The 20,179-nt window shown below is 50.8% G+C and overlaps 1 protein-coding gene across 6 annotated transcripts in view; it reads left to right on the top strand.

Moving 5' to 3' along the window:
* The window catches only part of LOC142243730 (uncharacterized), a 1,240,762-nt gene that overhangs the window by 1,191,946 nt on the left and 28,637 nt on the right, over window positions 1-20,179 (top strand). For all 6 annotated transcript variants that reach the window (XM_075315928.1, XM_075315929.1, XM_075315931.1 and 3 more), the window contains 2 exons: window positions 12,739-12,864; window positions 15,765-15,812. In XM_075315928.1, the coding sequence (XP_075172043.1) occupies window positions 12,739-12,864; window positions 15,765-15,812 (174 nt within the window). The remainder of the gene's footprint in view (window positions 1-12,738; window positions 12,865-15,764; window positions 15,813-20,179) is intronic.

Below are 20,179 nucleotides of genomic sequence, written 5' to 3'. Positions count from 1 at the left end.
GAGCTGCTGGTACACGAGGTATGGGCCTTCCCAGGCTGCCTGAAGCTTGTCCTGTGGTACGGGGACCAGTACCCACACCTTTTGACCCACTTGGTAGGTCCTCTCACAAGCGTTCTGGTCGTACCAACGCTTCTGATCGGCCTGGGCTTGAGCCATATTGTCGTGTACCAGTTGCGTCAAGGCCTGCATTTTGTCCCGGAAGCACATGACATACTCGATAACCGACACTCCAGGGGTGGCCAAATCCCCTTCCCAAGCCTCTTTCACCAGAGCCAGGGGGCCCCGCACACGTCGCCCGTACAGGAGCTCAAACGGTGAGAATCCTGTTGAGGCCTGTGGAACCTCCCGGTAAGCAAATAACAGGTGTGGGAGATACCGCTCCCAGTCACGCCCATGGGAGTCGACCAACATCTTAAGCATCTGCTTTAAGGTGCCATTGAACCGCTCGCACAGGCCATTAGTCTGTGGATGGTACGGGCTGGCCACCAGATGTCGCACCTGGACTTGCTTACAGAGGGCCTCCATCAGCTGGGACATGAATTGGGTCCCCCGGTCAGTGAGCATTTCCTGGGGAAAACCCACTCGGGAGAAAATCTCCAGCAATGCGGTGGCCACCTTGTCAGCCCGAATGGACGACAAGGCCACTGCTTCTGGGTACCGGGTGGCATAGTCCACTACCGTCAGTATGAAGCGGTTCCCGGAGCTGCTGGGGATGGCCAGCGGGCCGACCAGATCCACAGCCACCCTCCTGAAAGGCTCATCGATGATTGGCAGAGATACTAGTGGGGCTTTGGGGCGTGGCCCCGCCTTCCCCACTCTCTGACAGGTTTCACACGAACGGCAGTAGGCAGCCACATCGGCCCCCATTTTTGGCCAGTAGAAATGCTGGTTTAACCTGGCCTTGGTCTTAGCGATCCCTAGGTGTCCGGCCATCGGAATCTCATGTGCGATCCGCAACAACTCCGTCCGGAACGGATAGGGTACCACCAACTGTCGGTCCCTGGGCCACGCCTCCGGTGAACCCTGCTGGACCGTGGCCCGGTACAGCCGTCCTTGGTCCCAGACCACTCGCTCCGGGTCCGAGTCCGAGGGAGGCTGTGCCGCCTGCTCCTTAAGAGCTTTCAGGCTGTCGTCAGCCTCTAACGCTGCCTGAAACCCCTGACTAGATGTGGCCAGAATCGACGAGACTGTCACATCTTCAGTCAGTACCCCGGGACCTGTGTCCTGGCCTCCACCTGACTCGGCTGCCACTTGGTCAGAAGGGGAAGAGCTATCGGACCTCCGGGAGGCCCCTTGGCTTCCAGCACTCCCACTGCGGGTGACAGCGGCCACAGCCGCTGCGACCGTGGGTCGTGCCTGCTCCTCCTCCGTTCCTGACCAAGTCGCCGGTTCAGGCAGACCTACCTGGCTTCCTGACACCCCGGTTGTGGGGGAACCATGCACCGAGATCTTACCTGGGAGCACTTCCGCTCCTGGACCGGCCCCAATCTCACCTGCCTGTTCCCCTCCTGCAGCAACAGAACCCCGCTGTGAAATCTCTGGGGACCCCACATTTGCTGTGGTAGCCCCCACCCCACACACTGGTCCTCCCCCTGCAGCACCCTGCTCTCTGCTTATCCCTGCAGAGGGCAACAGATCCCAGCTCACAGGCTGATTACTTGTAGAGGCATTGTCACACCTTTCTCTGACCCCCTCCCCTGTCACAGCTGCAGCTGTGTGTGTGTCTATGGTGTCTATGCAAGCAGAAATATCAGAGTTCACTCCCTCCTCCCTTACATCATTCATAGATAACACATTAACATTGTCCGGAGGCATGTCAGTACTGGCTGAAGGTTCAGCCCTTGGTTGGGGCCCAAACTGGGAGGTTATCTGCCCCAAATCTGTCCCAAGTAGCACGTTTGCAGGGATCCGATCAGTTACCCCCACCTCCCTCACCCCTCGCCCTGCGCCCCAGTCCACATAAATGTCAGCAACAGGCAGCGCCGGGTCAGTGCCTCCAATCCCGGAGACAGCGAGGGTTTTTCCAGGGATCAAGTCTTGGGGGGACACCATCTCAGGCCGCACCAGAGTCACCTCCGAGGCGCTGTCTCGCAGTCCCATGGTCACAGACCGGCCGACGGTGACAGGTTGGAAGCTGTCCAGGGACCTACCACCACCCCCAACCACACAATACACCTTGGGCGGCCCTTGGGACGGGGACGGAGCCGGGGCCTTGGGACGCTGAGGGCACATGGCCTTGAAGTGTCCAGGTAGGTTGCACTGGTGGCACCGTCTTGGTTCCGCCACGGGCCTGGAGAGGGGAGTTGAGGGGGACACCCCCTGCAGTCTAGGGGCAGGTGGGGCAGTCGCAGAATTCATCTTACCCCCTCTCCAGGTGCTGCTGGTGGCCGCTCTCCTGGCCTCAGGGGCCCGGTTGTTGGTGTAGTCATCGGCAAGGGCAGCTGTAGCCGTGGACCCCTTTGGCTTCTGGTCTCGGATGAACTGGCGGAGATCCTCAGGGCAGTTCCACAAGAGTTGCTCCGTGATGAACAAGTCCAGGATCTCCGGTCCGGTGGAAAGCTGCAGGCCTTGGGTCCAGTGGTCGGCAGCTCGGGCAAGTGCCCGCCGGTGGTCAGCCCAGGAGTCCTTTGGTCCCTTCTGTAGGCTCCGGAACTTCTTGCGGTAGGACTCTGGAGTGAGGTTGTACTGTTGGATCAGGGCCCGCTTGATGGTGTCGTAGCCCTGATCTGCCTCAGCAGGCAAGTCCCCAAGGATATCCAGGGCCTTACCCCTTAAACGGGGGGTCAGGTATTTGGCCCACTGGTCCTTGTCCAGATGGTGCTGCAAGCAAGTCCGTTCAAAAGCAGTCAAGAAAGAGTCCAAGTCTCCATCCTTCTCCAGCACTGGGAAGTCCTCAACACGGACCTTTGGAAGTTTGGTGTCTCGAAGGTCACATGTGGCTGATGAGGGCCGGAGCTGAGCTAGCTGCAGCTGGTAGTCACGGTCTGCCTGTCGCTCTCGCTCTTCACGCGCTGCCTGCCGCTCTCGCTCCGCAGCCTCACGCTCTGCGTGCCGCTCCGCAGCCTCAGCGTCACGCGCTGCCTGCCGCTCTGCCCTGCGCTCTGCCAGGAGTTCCTTGTAGCCCTTCTGGTCTCCAGCCTGGAGAAGGGCCATAGCCATTTGAAGAAGGCTATCCGAGCCTCCCAGGCTCGGTGGAATGGCACGTGGTGATCTGCGGCACGCTGCAGAGCTAGGCGATTCACTGTCCCTTTCAGAGCGGAGGGCTGGCATCTGGCTCGTTGAGGAACCTTGGGTGAGCTGCTCCTCATCTTGTCCATAATTGCCAGGTTGTGCAATGTCCTCGGCAGAACGGTTTTCTGGCGTCGAGCTCCTGGAGGACTCGTGGGCAACCTCCTCATTGCTGTCCACAGCACCGTCCTCCCTCTCTTCGGCTCCTGCCTTAGCATTGGCCAGTTGCATAGCTCTGCTCCTGGTGCCATCAGCCATTCTTGCAGACTTTTGGTCACTGACACAGAACTGACACCTGATGCCTCCACACACCTTACAGTATCTGCACTCTGACACTCTAGTGTTGAGCTAGTCTGAAGACCCCAGCAGCCACAGCTGCTGCAGGCAGTCTTTAGTGTCTGGGAGTATGGGTCTCACACTCACACACACTATTATCTCGATCCCACCGCTATGCCACCAATATGTCACAAACCACCGGGGGGGTCACTCAGAAATCCCCCGCGCTGGCTACCAGTACGTCACAATCGGGGGGTAACAAGTGGGGGTCACCCCTCCTTTATACCTCCCGACTGACAGACAGAGCACGTGACGCGCTCTCTAGCGCCCCTCTTATAGTCAGGCCAATTATGGAATTGCCCGACAATAAGCAAGGAGGCCGCTATACTACTTATGCCGATTATTGAAGGGTCCCCGGTGAGAGTAAGGTATATATTCCCCCGACCTCCGCGGGCGGAATATATAAAATCTCCCCGAATCTCACTGGCCTCCCCACAATAATCCTTGGCACAATTCGCTGCCACCAACCGATTTACGGTAACTATTAGCCGAACACACAGACGTGGGATTCAAGATCGAGATAACAGAACAGCCCAAGATTAATTATATAATTTAATCAGCCTAAAGCACACTAGAAACTACAATATATACAATAGGGAATCTACAGAATATACATATGTCAGAGTACAGTTACAATCAAAGCATGGGTTACAAACAGGCATACACAGTTCCAGCAGTTACCTTGTTGCGTCTGGCCACAGGGGGGCGCTGTACCCAGGTTTCTAGGATCCTTCCCACAGATGTTTCCTACACGTGACCCCCAGCGAAAGAACACTGGAAAATGGCCGAAGTAGGGTTATCAACCTGGGCAAATCCAGGTCCCCTCCTACCTTCGTGACCTCACAGGGAGCACTGCTCCACCCCTGGCTTGAGTTATGGACAATATCCCAACATGGAATATGGGCCATAACTTTGCCTGGGAGCGTCGTAGGCGGACGCCAATGCTCTCATTGTGACAGTTATGAATTTAGCTACAGAACGAGGGGACTCATGACCTGTCTGCCAGTTCCCCATTGGCTGATATCACGCCTGGGGCATTTCCCAATGTCCTGCTCCCATAAAAAGGGTGTGCCGGCATCGTCCGCATGCGGAGACACCATTTTTATGGTTGCCATATTTATCGGAAATATGGCTTGCGAGATATGAACCATTTTTTACTGGAGTCGTTCTGTCTGGCTATTTCCATAGCCTTGCTAACTAGCTAGCAGCTCCTACTACAGGGTGACGGCAGGGAGTCATCCTGTGTCCATTGTTCCCACACCACCTCATCTCCATATCACAGGACATGGCCATGGAGGTGTAAGTGGAACACTGAGAACAAGAAGGGAGGGGGCACTGCCAGGGAGTGATGAGGGATTATGACTGGGGTCATAATTCATCTTCATATCCCGGGATTTGCCTCACAGGGGTGCCCAAACTTTTTCATATGACTGTATAAGGACTATACTCAGCTCATAAATAAGGATTGTACACAGCTCATATATAGGGATTATACACATATATAAGAATTATATACAGTTCATATATAGGCATTATACACATATATAAGGATTATACACAGCTCAAAAATAAGCATTGTACACAACTTATATATAGGGATTATACACAGCTCATATATAAGGTTTATATACAGCTCATAGACCTCTCCCCACTACTAACCTCGGGTTTGATGACAGCTGTTATTGTTTGACAAGTCACAGCTGTCATTAACGCATTATATTACCCCGATTGTCACAGATCCAGGTCAATCCGGATGAACCAATGGGAAACGCCAGAATTGGAGCATCTAATGGAGCAGTTGCAGCCTGCTATTTTTTGGCTGGGGAGGGCCCAATAACAATGGGCCTCCCCTGCCTGAAAATACCAGCTTCCAGCACCTAAGTTTATAACTGTTTGCGTACCCTAGTACATGGTGAAGGGGACTGACCGTCCCAGAAACGCGTAGCAGCAGTACCTGGCCTCTCTGTTTCAGCAGCACCCGGACACAACCGTCCCCTTTTTTTTCCCCAATTAATTTCTAATGGTGTATGATAGACACACATAGGGAGTCCTCATGATAGAGGTGACATCTTCTGACATTGGTCTTGTCACACAGTGTTCGGCTATGCACTCACTGGGTGTCATGACAGCATCGGTACTGTTCACAGCGCAGAGTCTGACAAGTAGCCTGAGGTCTCTTAGTTGTACAGCTTGACTCGGGTGTCGTGTTTTGCTTCAGTGCTCTCCAGTCCAGCAGGAGTTAATTCCTGCTGGCTTGTGAACTGCTGCTAGGAGCTTAGGCTGCTAATGACTATTCACACTTACCTTTACTTTTTATAAGGTTCTGGATCCGATTGCTCCTCGCCCAATATAGTTCAGCATTGCTCCTGCGATACCGGTCCCTATTGTAGTGATCAAGAGCCTGATGGTCTGTCGTGTGCTTTCCTGAGTGGTGTGGAAAGATCCCCATTATTACTTCATTTCCTCCCTGTGTTTTATTTCCTCCTGGGTTCGTATTGTCTCTCCCTCGTGTCTGATTGCAGTGTGCATGAGTTTTGGTTCTCTCCTCTGTCTGTGGTATTTGTGGAGTTTGCTTCTCCTGAGGTGGGCGAGAGGAGGTTTAAGGTCAGAGCTTAAACAGGAGTTAGGGACCCAGTAGTGGTACAGACCTAGCTACCATCAAGCCTACCTCTGGGATAAAGGGCAGCGTAGGGTCCCTAGCTTGAGGGTCAGCTTAGAGGTCCCTCTTCTGTTACCCTGATACAGCAATATTGTAGTAATATACAATCAAATTGTACATATACAGTATAATATTTGGCAAGAACTAGTTGTATACATTGTAATGAATATATAATTGAAAATTAAATTCTATAAATAAAATATTCAATATCAAATAACTGTACATAGCCCTAAGTAGGTAGATTCATATATATATATATATATATATATATATATATATATATATATATATATATACACACTACAGTTCAAAAGTTTGGGGTCACCCAGACAATTCTGTCTTTTCCATGAATATCCACCTGTTATTCATCAGATGAGCTGCATAACGAATAGAGAATCTCGTGCAGACAGTGAAGAGGTCAGAAATAATGATTGTTACATGAAATAATAATTTCTCTTCACACTTGGCTTTCGGCACAGATCGCTTCTTTGCACAATTCCAGCTTTGCAGAGCTCTGGCATTCTAGCTGGTAATGTGCAGAGGTATCTGGAGATATTTCTCCCCATGCTTCCACCCTTGATGGGCACTTTTTGGTACCATACGGTTACGCTGCTCCCACAACAGCTCTATAGGGTTGAGGTCTGGTGACTGGGCCCCTCCATTACAGATAGATACCAGCTGCCGGCTTCTTCCCTAAATAGTTCATGCATAATTTGGAGGTGGCTTTGGGTCATTGTCCTGTTGTAGAATGAAATTGGCTCCAATCAAGCGCTGTCCACAGGGCATGGCATGGCGTTACAAAATGGAGTGATAGCTTTCCTTATCCAAAATCACTTTTACCTTGTACAAATCTCCCACTTTACCAGCTCAAAGCAACCCCAGACCATCACATGACTTCCACCATGTTTGACAGATGGCGTCAGGCAGTCTTCCAGTATCTTTTCAGTAGTTCTGCATCTCACAAATGTTTTGTGTGATCCAAACACCTCAAACTTCGGTTCGTCTGTGCATAACACTTTTTTCCAATCCTCCTCTGTCCAATGTCTGTTCTTTTGCCCATATTAACCTTTTCCTTTTATTAGCCAGCCTCAGATATGGCTTTTTCTTTGCCGCTCTACCCTGAAGGCCGGCATCCCAGAGTCACCTCTTCACTGTAGACGGTGACACTGGTGTTTTGCGGGTGCTATGTAATGAAGCTGCAGTTGAGGACCTGTGAGGCGTGGATTTCTCACACTAGAGACTCTAATGTACTTGCCTTGTTGCTCAGTTGTGCAGCGCGGCCTCCACTTCTCTCCACTCTGGTTACAGCCTGTTTGTGCTCTCCTCTGAAGGGAGTAGTACACACCGATGTAGGAAATCTTCAGTTTCTTGGCAATTTCTCGCATGGAATATCCTTCATTTCTAAGAATAAGAATAGACTGTTGAGTTTCACAGGAAAGTTCTCTTTTTCTGGCCATTTTGAGAGTTTAATGGAACCAACAAATGTAATGCTCCAGATTCTCAACTAGCTCAAAGGAAGGTCAATTTTATAGCTTCTCTAATCAGCAAAACTGTTTTCAGCTGTGCTAACATACTTGTACAAGGGTTTTCAAGGGATTTCTAAACATCCATTAGCCTTCTAACACAGTTAGCAAACACAATGTCCCATTAGACACTGGAGTGGTGGTTGTTGGAAATGGGCCTGTATACATACACCTATGTAAATATTGCATGAAAAAACAGACGTTTGCAGCTAGAATAGTCATTTACTACATAACAATGTATAGAGGGGATTTCTGTGTAATTTAATGTTAGTTTCAATAAAAAAAATAAGGAAAAATCTAAGTGACCCTAAACTTTTGAACTGTAGTGTGTGTGTGTATGTATATATATATATATATATATATATATATATATATATATATATATAATCTCAAATAAACACCTACATGAACATAAATTCATTATTTAAGTACCATATACACTTGAGTATTGTCCGGCCCGAGTATAAGCCGAGGCCCCTAATTCTACCACAAGAAACTGGGAAACCGTATTGACTCCAGTATAAGCCTAGGGAGGGAAATGCAGCAGCTACTGGGAAGTTTCAAAAATAAAAATAGATCCCAATAAAATGTACTGTGCCCATCCTTGTAGTAATGTGCGCATCCATGTGCCCCATCCTTGTGCCCTCTAGTAGTGTGCCCTACAGTAATGTCCTCCTATCGGTCCCCTTCTTGTCTGTTATTATGAAATAAAAATTATTCTCACCTGTCCTCCATTCCCGCGGTGACCTCAGCTGCTTCTTGTAGACCCCTCCATGATCGCATTCAATGCACGGGGCTGCAGGCTGCCGTCATGGCTTTACTGCAGTGGAATGCTTTGCTGCACTGCAGCCGCTGTAAAGCAGTCAACTGCAGTAAAGCCATGACAGCATCCTGCAGCCCCATGCATTAGACACTGTTGCGGAGGGGTCTACAAGAAGCAGCTGAGGGCACCGCAGGAACGGAGGACAGGTGAGAATATGAGAATAATTTTTTTTGTGGGACCCTGACTCGAGTATAAGCCGAGGGGGGCATTTTCAGCTTAAAAAATGTGCTGAAAAACTCGGCTTATACTCGAGTATATACGGTAATAAAAATATAGAAATAGAAAGTGTCGTGTGATGTGAATATACATTAAAATAAATTGAATAAAAGAGTATAGATAATTGGTAAAAAAAAAAGATTAATAAAATATGTAACTGTGTATATAATAATATACGGTGAACAAATGTATAAATGAATACTAGATTAAATATAATGTGTAAATCTATGTATAAATGTGTGTGTGTGTATATATATATATATATATATATATATATATATATATATATGAGGTAAAACAACACGCACTCAGATATTTGTATAGATGGACTTGGCCTTCTTCTCACTTATGGAGGATAATGACCGTCAGATCGAGCAGGGCTATTCGACAGAATTTCGGCAGAAGCGGGGGCTGGGCTGCTCATGTGCAGACTGTACAATCTGTCCGGTCTGGGGAGCCTGGATCTCAGGGAATATATTGCTGAGAGTTTGGCCAGTGGTCACATTAGGCCCTCGTCCTCTCCGGCTTCGCAGGTTTTTTCTTTGTGAAAAAGAAGGATGGTGGATTACACCAGTGTCTGGATTTTCGGGAACTTATCCAGATTACGGCCCATGATCCATATCCTATATCACTAATTCCAGTCCTTTTTAACCAGATTTCAGGAGTAAAGTGGTTCTCCAAACTCGACCTCAGAGGGGCCTAGAATCTGATCAGGGTCCGTGAGGGGGATGAGTGGAAGATGGTGTTTAATACTCCGGAGGGTCACTATGAGAATCTGGTGATGACCTTTGGTTTAACTAACGCACCTGCTGTATTCCAACATTTTGTGAATGATGTGTTTGCTCACCTCTTGGGTAAAGGTGTTATCGTACACCTGGATGACATCCTCATTTACTCTCATGAGCGATGGTCACACATGGAGCACATTAGAAAAGTGTTGCAGCTACTCAGGGCAAACAAGCTTTTCAATAAGTTTGAAAGTGTGTATTTGCGGTTCAGGAATTACCTTTTATGGGCTACATCATTTCCGCGACTGGATTCAGGATGGATCCCTTTAAGGTGCAGGCTATTTAAAATTGGGACCATCCTAAGAACCTGAAAGCACTACAGCGCTAGGTTGTTAGGTTGCACCAATTATTATAGAAAGTTCATTAAGAATTTTTTGGCTATTGCAAGACCCCTGACTGAAATGACTAAAAAAGGGGCAGACTTCCGACTGATCAGAAAGTGCTTTACGCGCATTTGATAGTGTAAAAAGGTGCTTCGCGTCAGCTCCGGTACTTGTACAACCCAATGTATCTCTTCCTTTTACGGTAAAGGTGGACACATCTGAGGTAGGGGTCAGGGATGTATTGTCTCAGGGTCCGTCACTTGGTAAGCTCCGCCAATGTGCCTTCTTTTCTAGGAAGTTGTTGGCAGACGAACGTAACTATGTCATAGGTAGTAGGGAATTACTTGCCATCAAGTTGGCATTTGAGGAATGACGACACTTCCTGGAGGGGGCCATACATCCTGTTACTGTTCTCACCGACCATAAGAATCTCTTATATCTTGAGTCGGCCAAGAGCCTTTCTCCAAGATAAGCTCGATGGTCCTTGTTTTTCAACAGGTTTAATTTTTTCGTCACCTACCATCCTGGGTTTAAGAACACCAAGGCGGATGCATTATCCAGGGGTTTTCCAGGTAGAGAACCTCAGGAGGAATTAGTTCCCATCAAGCAGAAGTGTGTGGTAGTGTCAGCTCTCAGTACTGAGGTGGAGTGTGCGATTGCTGAGGTCCGGGATGAGGCACCATTTGAGGTTCGAGAAAACAAGACATTTGTTCCCCTGAAACTTCGTCTTAAGATTTTGAGGGAGCATTACTATTCGGTTCCATCTGGTCACTTGGGGGTGAAGGACACTCTGGACCTCCTGTTGCGTTGTTTTTGGTGGCCCAAGATCCATAGGGCTGTGGTCTCTTATGTGTCCAACTGTTCCATCTGTGCATGATCTAAGCCATTTTACTCTCGTCGTCTGGGTGTTTGCTACCATTGAGTGTTCCTAGCAAACCCTGGACAGATATCTCGATGGATTTCATTACGGATCAAGGCATTAGCCCAAGTGTTCATATGTGAAGTGGTCAGACTCCATGGAGTTCAGTCTGACATTGTCTCTGATAGGGGTACTCAATTCATCTCTGATTTTTGGAAAGCATTTTGCTCTCACCTGGGGATCAAATTGTCCCACTTATCTGCTTTCCACCAACAGTCTAATGGTCAAACTGAGTGTATGAATCAAAACTTGAAACAATATTTGCATTGCTTTGTCTCTGATAATCAGGAGTAGTGTTTGGCGTTCCTTCCTCTGGCATATTTTGCTATTAACAACCACCGTCATGAATCCTTTGTTGTATCTCCTTTCTTCTGTGTCTATGGTCAACATCCTCAGTTTTGTACATTGCGTAAGGGTCACTCTTCCAGGGTATCTGAAGAGGACCAGGTAGGGTCTGTGCTGGGTCTACATGGAGAAATGTTCAGTAACACTTGCTTAGCATGGGGACTAAATATAACCATGTGGCTGACTGTGCATGTGTGCCATGTCCGGACCTGTGTGTGGGTGATTGCGTGTGGCTATCTACTAAAAACATCAAGCTTAAGTTACCATCTCTTAAATTGGGACCGCATTTCATCAGTCCATTCCAGATTTCTGCCATTATCAATACACTAGCCTTCTGGTTGGTATTACGTGCAGTATACAAAATCCATAATGTGTTCCACAAATCTCTTTTAAAGAGTTTTGTGGGTTCAGGAACCTCTCTTCTCACACCTCCACCTCCAGTTTTAGTTAACGGTTCCTAGGAGTTTGAGGTGTATAGAGTCATTGACTCCTGGTTGGTTAGTGGTTCTCTGCAGTATCTGGTGCACTGGCGGGGTAATGGTGTGGAGGAGAGGACTTGGGTGACTTTGGCGTTAGCTGTTGGGCTTACATAAAACTGGCCATTTTTGTGGGCCAAGTATCTCAATTTTTACATGTTTTTCTTAACAATAATGCATGTCTATATTCCCATATTCATTGTTACACATACACTACCGAGTGCAACTATATCCTTTTTTGTTCTCATAATGGATTTGACATCTTCTGACACTGGTCTATAATGGATACACATTGGAGGTCGACATGATGGAGGTGAAATTTTTTGACACCGGTCTATAATGGATGCATATTGGAAGTCATCAGGATGGAGGTGATATCTTCTGATACTGGTGTATGATGGACCGATATCAGAGGTCTTCACGATGTAAGTGACATATTCTGATACTGGTCTTTAATAGACCCACATCAGAGGTCCTCATAATGGAGGTGACATAGTCTGACTGTGGTGTCTGATGGACAAACATCAGAGGTCCTCATGATGCACATGACGTCTGCTGCTGTTGTATGATGTACACACCTCCAAGGTCCTCGTGATGAAAGTGACATCTTCTGACACTGGTCTATAATGGTCAAACATTGGAGGTCCTCGTGATGAAGGTGACATTTTCTAACACTGATGTATGATGGGCACACATCCGAGGTTCTCATGATGGAGGTGACATATTCTGAACCTGGTTTCTGATACACACACTTCAGAGGTCCTCATGATGAAGGTGGCGTCGTCTGACACTGGTCTGTGATGGACACACATTGGAGGTCCTCATGATCGAGGTGATATATTCTAATACTGGTCTATGATAGACACACATTGCACTTCCTCATAATAGAGGTGACACCCTCTGATACTGATCTATAATGCACACACATTGAAGGTCCTCATGATGGAGTTGACATCTTCTGACTTTGGTTTATCATGGGTATACAATGGAGGTCCTCACAATGGAGGTGACATCCTCTGACACTGGTCTATGATGGACACACATTGAAGGTCCATATGATGGAGGTAACACCCTCTTAAAGTGCTGGGTTTTTTTTTCTCAGAGGAGAGGAGGTGGCAACTTGGGACAAGAAGGTGGATGGAGGAGCCAGGTGGATTCCCTGAACCAGAAGAAAGAATTCCAGGGAGAGCGTCTTCTGCACCATTATATTCGGCTCAATATGATAAAGGTAAATATGCCGTGTTCTTCCCTAGCTATGTTATCTAATTCCAGCACTGATCATTTTTTTTATATGAAAACTACAGAAAATGCTCATTGTAATACAGTAGCTAGTTATGGAAAGTTGACATGTGAAGGAACCTGCCACACCCCATGCAAACATTTCACAGTTTTGAATTGTTCCATCTTACCTGGGCCAGGTGACTCCATGATGGGCTGGACCAAGAAATGGTGTTATGAGCGGGACAGCTGATATACGGTCAGGACGGCTGTGTTACGATGGGGATGGCAGTGCTGCTAAGGGGACACTGGTTTTACAATGGGGACGGTGGTGTTACAGTGGGGAGGGTGGTGTTATGATCGGGATGGCGGTGTTATGATAGCGATGGCGGTGTTTCAGTGGGGACGGCTATGTTACATTTGAGATGGTGGTGTTACGATCGGGCGGTTGTGTTACAATTGTGACGGTGGTGTTACGATCGGGACGGGGGTGTTATGATCGGGACGGGGGTGTTACGATCGGGGCGGGGGTGTTACGATCGGGGAAGCAGTGTTTTGATCGGGGAGGCGGTGTTATGATCAGGGAGGCGGTGTTACGATCAGGGAGGTGGTGTTATGATCAGGGAGGCGGTGTTATGATCGGGGTGGTGGTGTTATGATCGGGGAGGCGGTGTTATGATCGGGGTGGTGGTGTTATGATCGGGGAGGCGGTGTTATGATCGGGGTGGTGGTGTTATGATCAGGGAGGCGGTGTTACGATCAGGGAGGTGGTGTTATGATCAGGGAGGCGGTGTTATGATCGGGGTGGTGGTGTTATGATCGGGGAGGCGGTGTTATGATCAGGGAGGTGGTGTTATGATCAGGGAGGCGGTGTTATGATCGGGGTGGTGGTGTTATGATCGGGGAGGCGGTGTTATGATCGGGGTGGTGATTTTATGATCATGGAGGCGGTGTTATGACCACGGTGACGGGGGTGTTATGATCGGGGAAGCGGTGTTATGATCGGGGAGGCAGTTTTATGATCGGGGAGGCGGTGTTATGATCGGGGCGGGGGTATTATGATCAGGGAGGCGGTGTTATGATCGGGGTGGTGGTGTTATGATCGGGGTGGTGGTGTTATGATCGGGGAGGCGGTGTTATGATCGGGGAGGTGGGGTTATGATCAGCGAGGCGGTGTTACAACCATGGTGGCGGTGTTATGATCGGGGCAGGGGTGTTATGATCAGGGAGGCGGTGTTATGATCAGGGAGGCGGTGTTATGATCGGGGTGGTGGTGTTATGATCATGGAGGCGGTGTTATGATCAGGGAGGCGGTGTTATGATCAGGGAGGCGGTGTTATGATCGGGGTGGTGGTGTTATGATCATGGAGGCGGTGTTACAACCACGGTGGCGGTGTTATGATCGGGGCGGGGGTGTTATGATCGGGGAGGCGGTGTTATGGTTGGGGAGGCGGTGTTATGATCGGGGAGGCGGTGTTATGATCGGGGCGGGGGTGTTATGATCAGGGAGTCGGTGTTATGATCAGGGAGGCGGTGTTATGATCGGGGTGGTTTTGTTATGATCGGGGAGGCGGTGTTATGATCGGGGAGGCGGTGTTATGATCGGGGAGGTGGTATGATCGGGGAGATGGTGTTATGATCAGGGAGGCGGTGTTACAATCGGGGCGGGGGTGTTATGATCAGGGAGGCGGTGTTATGATCAGGGATGCGGTGTTATGATCGGGGAGGCGGTGTTATGATCGGGGAGGCGGTGTTATGATCGGGGAGGCAGTGTTATGATCGGGGCGGGGGTGTTATGATCGGGGAGGCGGTGTTATGATCGGGGAGGCGGTGTTATGATCGGGGAGGCGGTGTTATAATCGGGGAGTCGGTGTTATGATCGGGGAGGCGGTGTTATGATTGGGGAGGCGGTGTTATGATCAGGGAGACGGTGTTATGATCAGGGAGGCGGTGTAATGATCGGGGAGGCGGTGTTATGATCGGGGAGGCGGTGTTATGATAGGGGAGGCGGTGTTATGATCGGGGAGGCGGTGTTATGATCGGGGAGGCGGTGTTATGATCGGGGAGGCGGTGTTATGATCGGGGAGGCGGTGTTATGATCAGGGAGGCGGTGTTATTATCGGGGAGGTGGTGATATGATCGGGGTGGCGGTGTTATGATCAGGGAGGCGGTGTTATGATCGGGGAGGCGGTGTTATGATCAGGGAGGCGGTGTTATGATCGGGGAGGCGGTGTTATGATCAGGGAGGCGGTGTTATGATCGGGGAGGCGGTGTTATGATCAGGGAGGCGGTGTTATGATTGGGGAGGCGGTGTTACAACCACAGTGGCGGTGTTACGATCGGGGTGGCGGTGTTATGATCAGGGAGGCGGTGTTACAACCACGGTGGCGGTGTTACGATCGGGATCCTTGTGTTACAATGGAGATGGAGGTGTTACGATCAGGGCTGCGGTGTTAAGATCGAGATCGGGGTGTTATAATCATCGGTGTTAGGATCAGGATGGCTGGGGACGGGAATGTTACAATCAGGACGATGGTGTTACGATTGGGACAGCGCTGTTTTGATGAGGATGGCAGTGTTACAATCAGGACAGCAGTGTTTCAATTAAAAGGTGGTGTTACGATTGTGACAGCGGTACTTCGGTGGGGATGGCAGTGATACGATAAAGGTGGCGGTGTTACGATCAGGGCAGCAGTGTTATGATTGTGGTACTGGTGTTGCGATTGTGGTGGCGGTTTTATGATCGAGGCGGTGGTGTTACGATCAGGATAGCGGTGCTATGGACGGTGGTGTTACTACCAGAATGGTGGAGTTACTATCGGGACAGTGGTGTTGAGCATGAGGTGATGCTGTTACGATAGGGACAATGTTTGTTTCTCCTGACCATTTCCTCATATGATTCATTCCCAGGTCTGCGGACCATAAAATCAGAGCCGGACAGTGAAGAAGATGAAGGCGGTGAGGATTATGTCCTGTATGTGAGGATTTTACATCTTCAGTTTCTTCATAGCAAGGCTTGTAGAACTCATTTTCACCAAGGACCACATCAGCATTATGGCTGCTTTGAAAGGGCCACTTGTAATTGTAAGGACATATGCAGATCTCCATGTAACATGGTACAAGTATGTACCGCAATGCACAAACTGGTCAGGGGCTGTACGAGAGCTGTCTCTGGGTAGTAGGGGCTATACGAGAGCCGTCCCTGGGTAGTAGGGGCTATATGAGAGCTGTCCCTGGGTAGTAGGGCTATACGAGAGCCGTCCCTGGGTAGTAGGGGCTATATGAGAGCTGTCCCTGGGTAGTGGGGCTATATGACAGCTGTCCCTGGGTAATAGCTATATGAGAGCTGTCGCTGGGTAGTAGGGCTACACGAGAGCCATCCCTGGGTAGTAGGGCTATACGAGATCTGTCCCTGGGTAGTAGGGCTATATGACTGCTGTGCCTGGGTAGTAGGGCTATATGACTGCTGACCCTGGGTAGTAGGGCTATATGACTGCTGTGCCTGGTTAGTAGGGCTATATGACTGCTGTCCCTGGGTAGTAGGGCTATACGAGAGCCGTCCCTGGGTAGTAGGGCTACACGAGAGCCGTCCCTGGGTAGTAGGGCTACACGAAAGCCGTCCCTGGGTAGTAGGGCTATACGAGATCTGTCCCTGGGAAGGGCTGTACGAGAGCTGTCCCTGGGTAGTGGGGCTATACGAGAGCTGTCCCTGGGAAGGGCTGTACGAGAGCTGTCCCTGGGTAGTGGGGCTATACGAGAGCTGTCCCTGGGAAGGGCTGTACAAGAGCTGTCCCTGGGTAGTAGGGCTGTATGAGAGCTGGGAAGGGCTGTACGAGAGCTGTCCCTGGGTAGTGGGGCTATATGAGAGCTGTCCCTGGGTAGTGGGGCTATATGAGAGCTGTCCCTGGGAAGGACTGCACGAGAGCTGTCCCTGGGTAGTGGAGCTATACGAGAGCTGTCGCTGGGTAGTAGGGCTATACGAGAGCTGTCCCTGGGTAGTGGGGCTATATGACAGCTGTCCCTGGGTAGTAGAGCTATATGAGAGCTGTCGCTGGGTAGTAGGGCTACACAAGAGCCGTCCCTGAGTAGTAGGGCTATACGAGATCTGTCCCTGGGTAGTAGGGCTATATGACTGCTGTGCCTGGGTAGTAGGGCTATATGACTGCCGTCCCTGGGTAGTAGGGCTACACGAGAGCCGTCCCTGGGTAGTAGGGCTATACGAGATCTGTCCCTGGGTAGTAGGGCTATACGAGATCTGTCCCTGGGAAGGGCTGTACGAGAGCTGTCGCTGGGTAGTGGGGCTATACGAGAGCTGTCCCTGGGAAGGGCTGTACAAGAGTTGTCCCTGGGTAGTAGGGCTATACGAGAGCCGTCCCTGGGTAGTAGGGCTACACGAGAGCCGTCCTTGGGTAGTAGGGCTATACGAGAGCCGTCCCTGGGTAGTACGGCTATACGAGATCTGTCCCTGGGAAGGGCTGTACGAGAGCTGTCGCTGGGTAGTGGGGCTATACGAGAGCTGTCCCTGGGAAGGGCTGTACAAGAGTTGTCCCTGGGTAGTAGGGCTGTATGAGAGCTGTCCCTGGGAAGGGCTGTACGAGAGCTGTCCCTGGGTAGTGGGGCTATACGAGAGCTGTCGCTGGGTAGTAGGGCTATACAAGAGCTGTCCCTGGGAAGGGCTTTACGAGAGCTGTTCCTGGGTAGTAGGGCTATACGAGAGCCGTCCCTAGGTAGTGGGGCTATAAGAGAGCTGTCCCTGGGTAGTGGGGCTATACGAGAGCTGTCGCTGGGTAGTACGGCTATACGAGAGCCGTCCCTGGGTAGTAGGGCTATACGAGAGCCGTCCCTGGGTAGTAGGGGCTATATGAGAGCTGTCCCTGGGTAGTGGGGCTATACGAGAGCTGTCCCTGGATAGTGGGGCTATACGAGAGCTGTCGCTGGGTAGTAGGGCTATACGAGAGCTGTCCCTGGGAAGGGCTTTACGAGAGCTGTTCCTGGGTAGTAGGGCTATACGAGAGCTGTCCCTGGGTAGTGGGGCTATACGAGAGCTGTCCCTGGGTAGTAGGGCTATACGAGATCTGTCCCTGGGTAGTAGGGCTATATGAGAGCTGTCCCTGGGTAATGGGGCTATACGAGAGCTGTCCCTGGGAAGGGCTGTACGAGAGCTATCCCTGGGTAGTGGGGCTGTACGAGAGCTGTCCCTGAGAAGGGCTGTACGAGAGCTGTCCCTGGGTGGGGCTATACGAGAGCTGTCCCTGGGTAGTGGGGCTGTACGAGAGCTGTCCCTGGGAAGGGCTGTACGAGAGCTGTCCCTGGGTAGTGGGACTATACGAGAGCTGTCCCTGGGAAGGGCTGTACAAGAGCTGTCCCTGGGTAGTAGGGCTGTATGAGAGCTGGGAAGGGCTGTACGAGAGCTGTCCCTGGGTAGTGGGGCTATATGAGAGATGTCCCTGGGTAGTGGGGCTATATGAGAGCTGTCCCTGGGAAGGGCTGTATGAGAGCTGTCCCTGGGTAGTGGGGCTATACGAGAGCTGTCGCTGGGTAGTAGGGCTATACGAGAGCTGTCCCTGGGAAGGGCTTTACGAGAGCTGTTCCTGGCTAGTAGGGCTATACGAGAGCCGTCCCTGGGTAGTAGGGGCTATATGAGAGCTGTCCCTGGGTAGTAGGGCTATACGAGAGCTGTCGCTGGGTAGTAGGGCTAAACGAGAGCCGTCCCTGGGTAGTAGGGCTATACGAGATCTGTTCCTGGGTAGTAGGGCTATATGACTGCTGTGCCTGGGTAGTAGGGCTATATTACTGCTGTCCCTGGGTAGTAGGGCTATACGAGAGCCGTCCCTGGGTAGTAGGGCTACACGAGAGCCGTCCTTGGGTAGTAGGGCTATACGAGAGCCGTCCCTGGGTAGTAGGGCTATACGAGATCTGTCCCTGGGAAGGGCTGTACGAGAGCTGTCGCTGGGTAGTGGGGCTATACCATAGCTGTCCCTGGGAAGGGCTGTACAAGAGTTGTCCCTGGGTAGTAGGGCTGTATGAGAGCTGTCCCTGGGAAGGGCTGTACGAGAGCTGTCCCTGGGTAGTGGGGCTATACGAGAGCTGTCGCTGGGTAGTAGGGCTATACAAGAGCTGTCCCTGGGAAGGGCTTTACGAGAGCTGTTCCTGGGTAGTAGGGCTATACGAGAGCCGTCCCTAGGTAGTGGGGCTATAAGAGAGCTGTCCCTGGGTAGTGGGGCTATATGAGAGCTGTCGCTAGGTAGTAGGGCTATACGAGAGCTGTCCCTGGGAAGGGCTTTTCGAGAGCTGTTCCTGGGTAGTAGGGCTATACGAGAGCCGTCCCTAGGTAGTGGGGCTATAAGAGAGCTGTCCCTGGGTAGTGGGGCTATACGAGAGCTGTCGCTGAGTAGTAGGGCTATACGAGAGCCGTCCCTGGGTAGTAGGGCTATACGAGAGCCGTCCCTGGGTAGTAGGGGCTATATGAGAGCTGTCCCGGGTAGTGGGGCTATACGAGAGCTGTCCCTGGATAGTGGGGCTATACGAGAGCTGTCGCTGGGTAGTAGGGCTATACGAGAGCTGTCCCTGGGAAGGGCTTTACGAGAGCTGTTCCTGGGTAGTAGGGCTATACGAGAGCTGTCCCTGGGTAGTGGGGCTATACGAGAGCTGTCCCTGGGTAGTAGGGCTATACGAGATCTGTCCCTGGGTAGTAGGGCTATATGAGAGCTGTCCCTGGGTAATGGGGCTATACGAGAGCTGTCCCTGGGAAGGGCTGTACGAGAGCTATCCCTGGGTAGTGGGGCTGTACGAGAGCTGTCCCTGAGAAGGGCTGTACGAGAGCTGTCCCTGGGTGGGGCTATACGAGAGCTGTCCCTGGGTAGTAGGGCTATACGAGAGCTGTCGCTGGGTAGTAGGGCTAAACGAGAGCCGTCCCTGGGTAGTAGGGCTATACGAGATCTGTTCCTGGGTAGTAGGGCTATATGACTGCTGTGCCTGGGTAGTAGGGCTATATTACTGCTGTCCCTGGGTAGTAGGGCTATACGAGAGCCGTCCCTGGGTAGTAGGGCTACACGAGAGCCGTCCTTGGGTAGTAGGGCTATACGAGAGCCGTCCCTGGGTAGTAGGGCTATACGAGATCTGTCCCTGGGAAGGGCTGTACGAGAGCTGTCGCTGGGTAGTGGGGCTATACGAGAGCTGTCCCTGGGAAGGGCTGTACAAGAGTTGTCCCTGGGTGGTAGGGCTGTATGAGAGCTGTCATCTGGGAAGGGCTGTACGAGAGCTGTCCCTGGGTAGTGGGGCTATACGAGAGCTGTCGCTGGGTAGTAGGGCTATACAAGAGCTGT

The sequence above is a fragment of the Anomaloglossus baeobatrachus genome, chromosome 6 (assembly GCF_048569485.1).
Source record: "Anomaloglossus baeobatrachus isolate aAnoBae1 chromosome 6, aAnoBae1.hap1, whole genome shotgun sequence".
NCBI lineage: Eukaryota > Metazoa > Chordata > Amphibia > Anura > Aromobatidae > Anomaloglossus > Anomaloglossus baeobatrachus.
The sequence above is the reverse complement of the archived record's forward strand: the minus strand, read 5'-3'. Positions and strand labels throughout refer to the sequence as shown.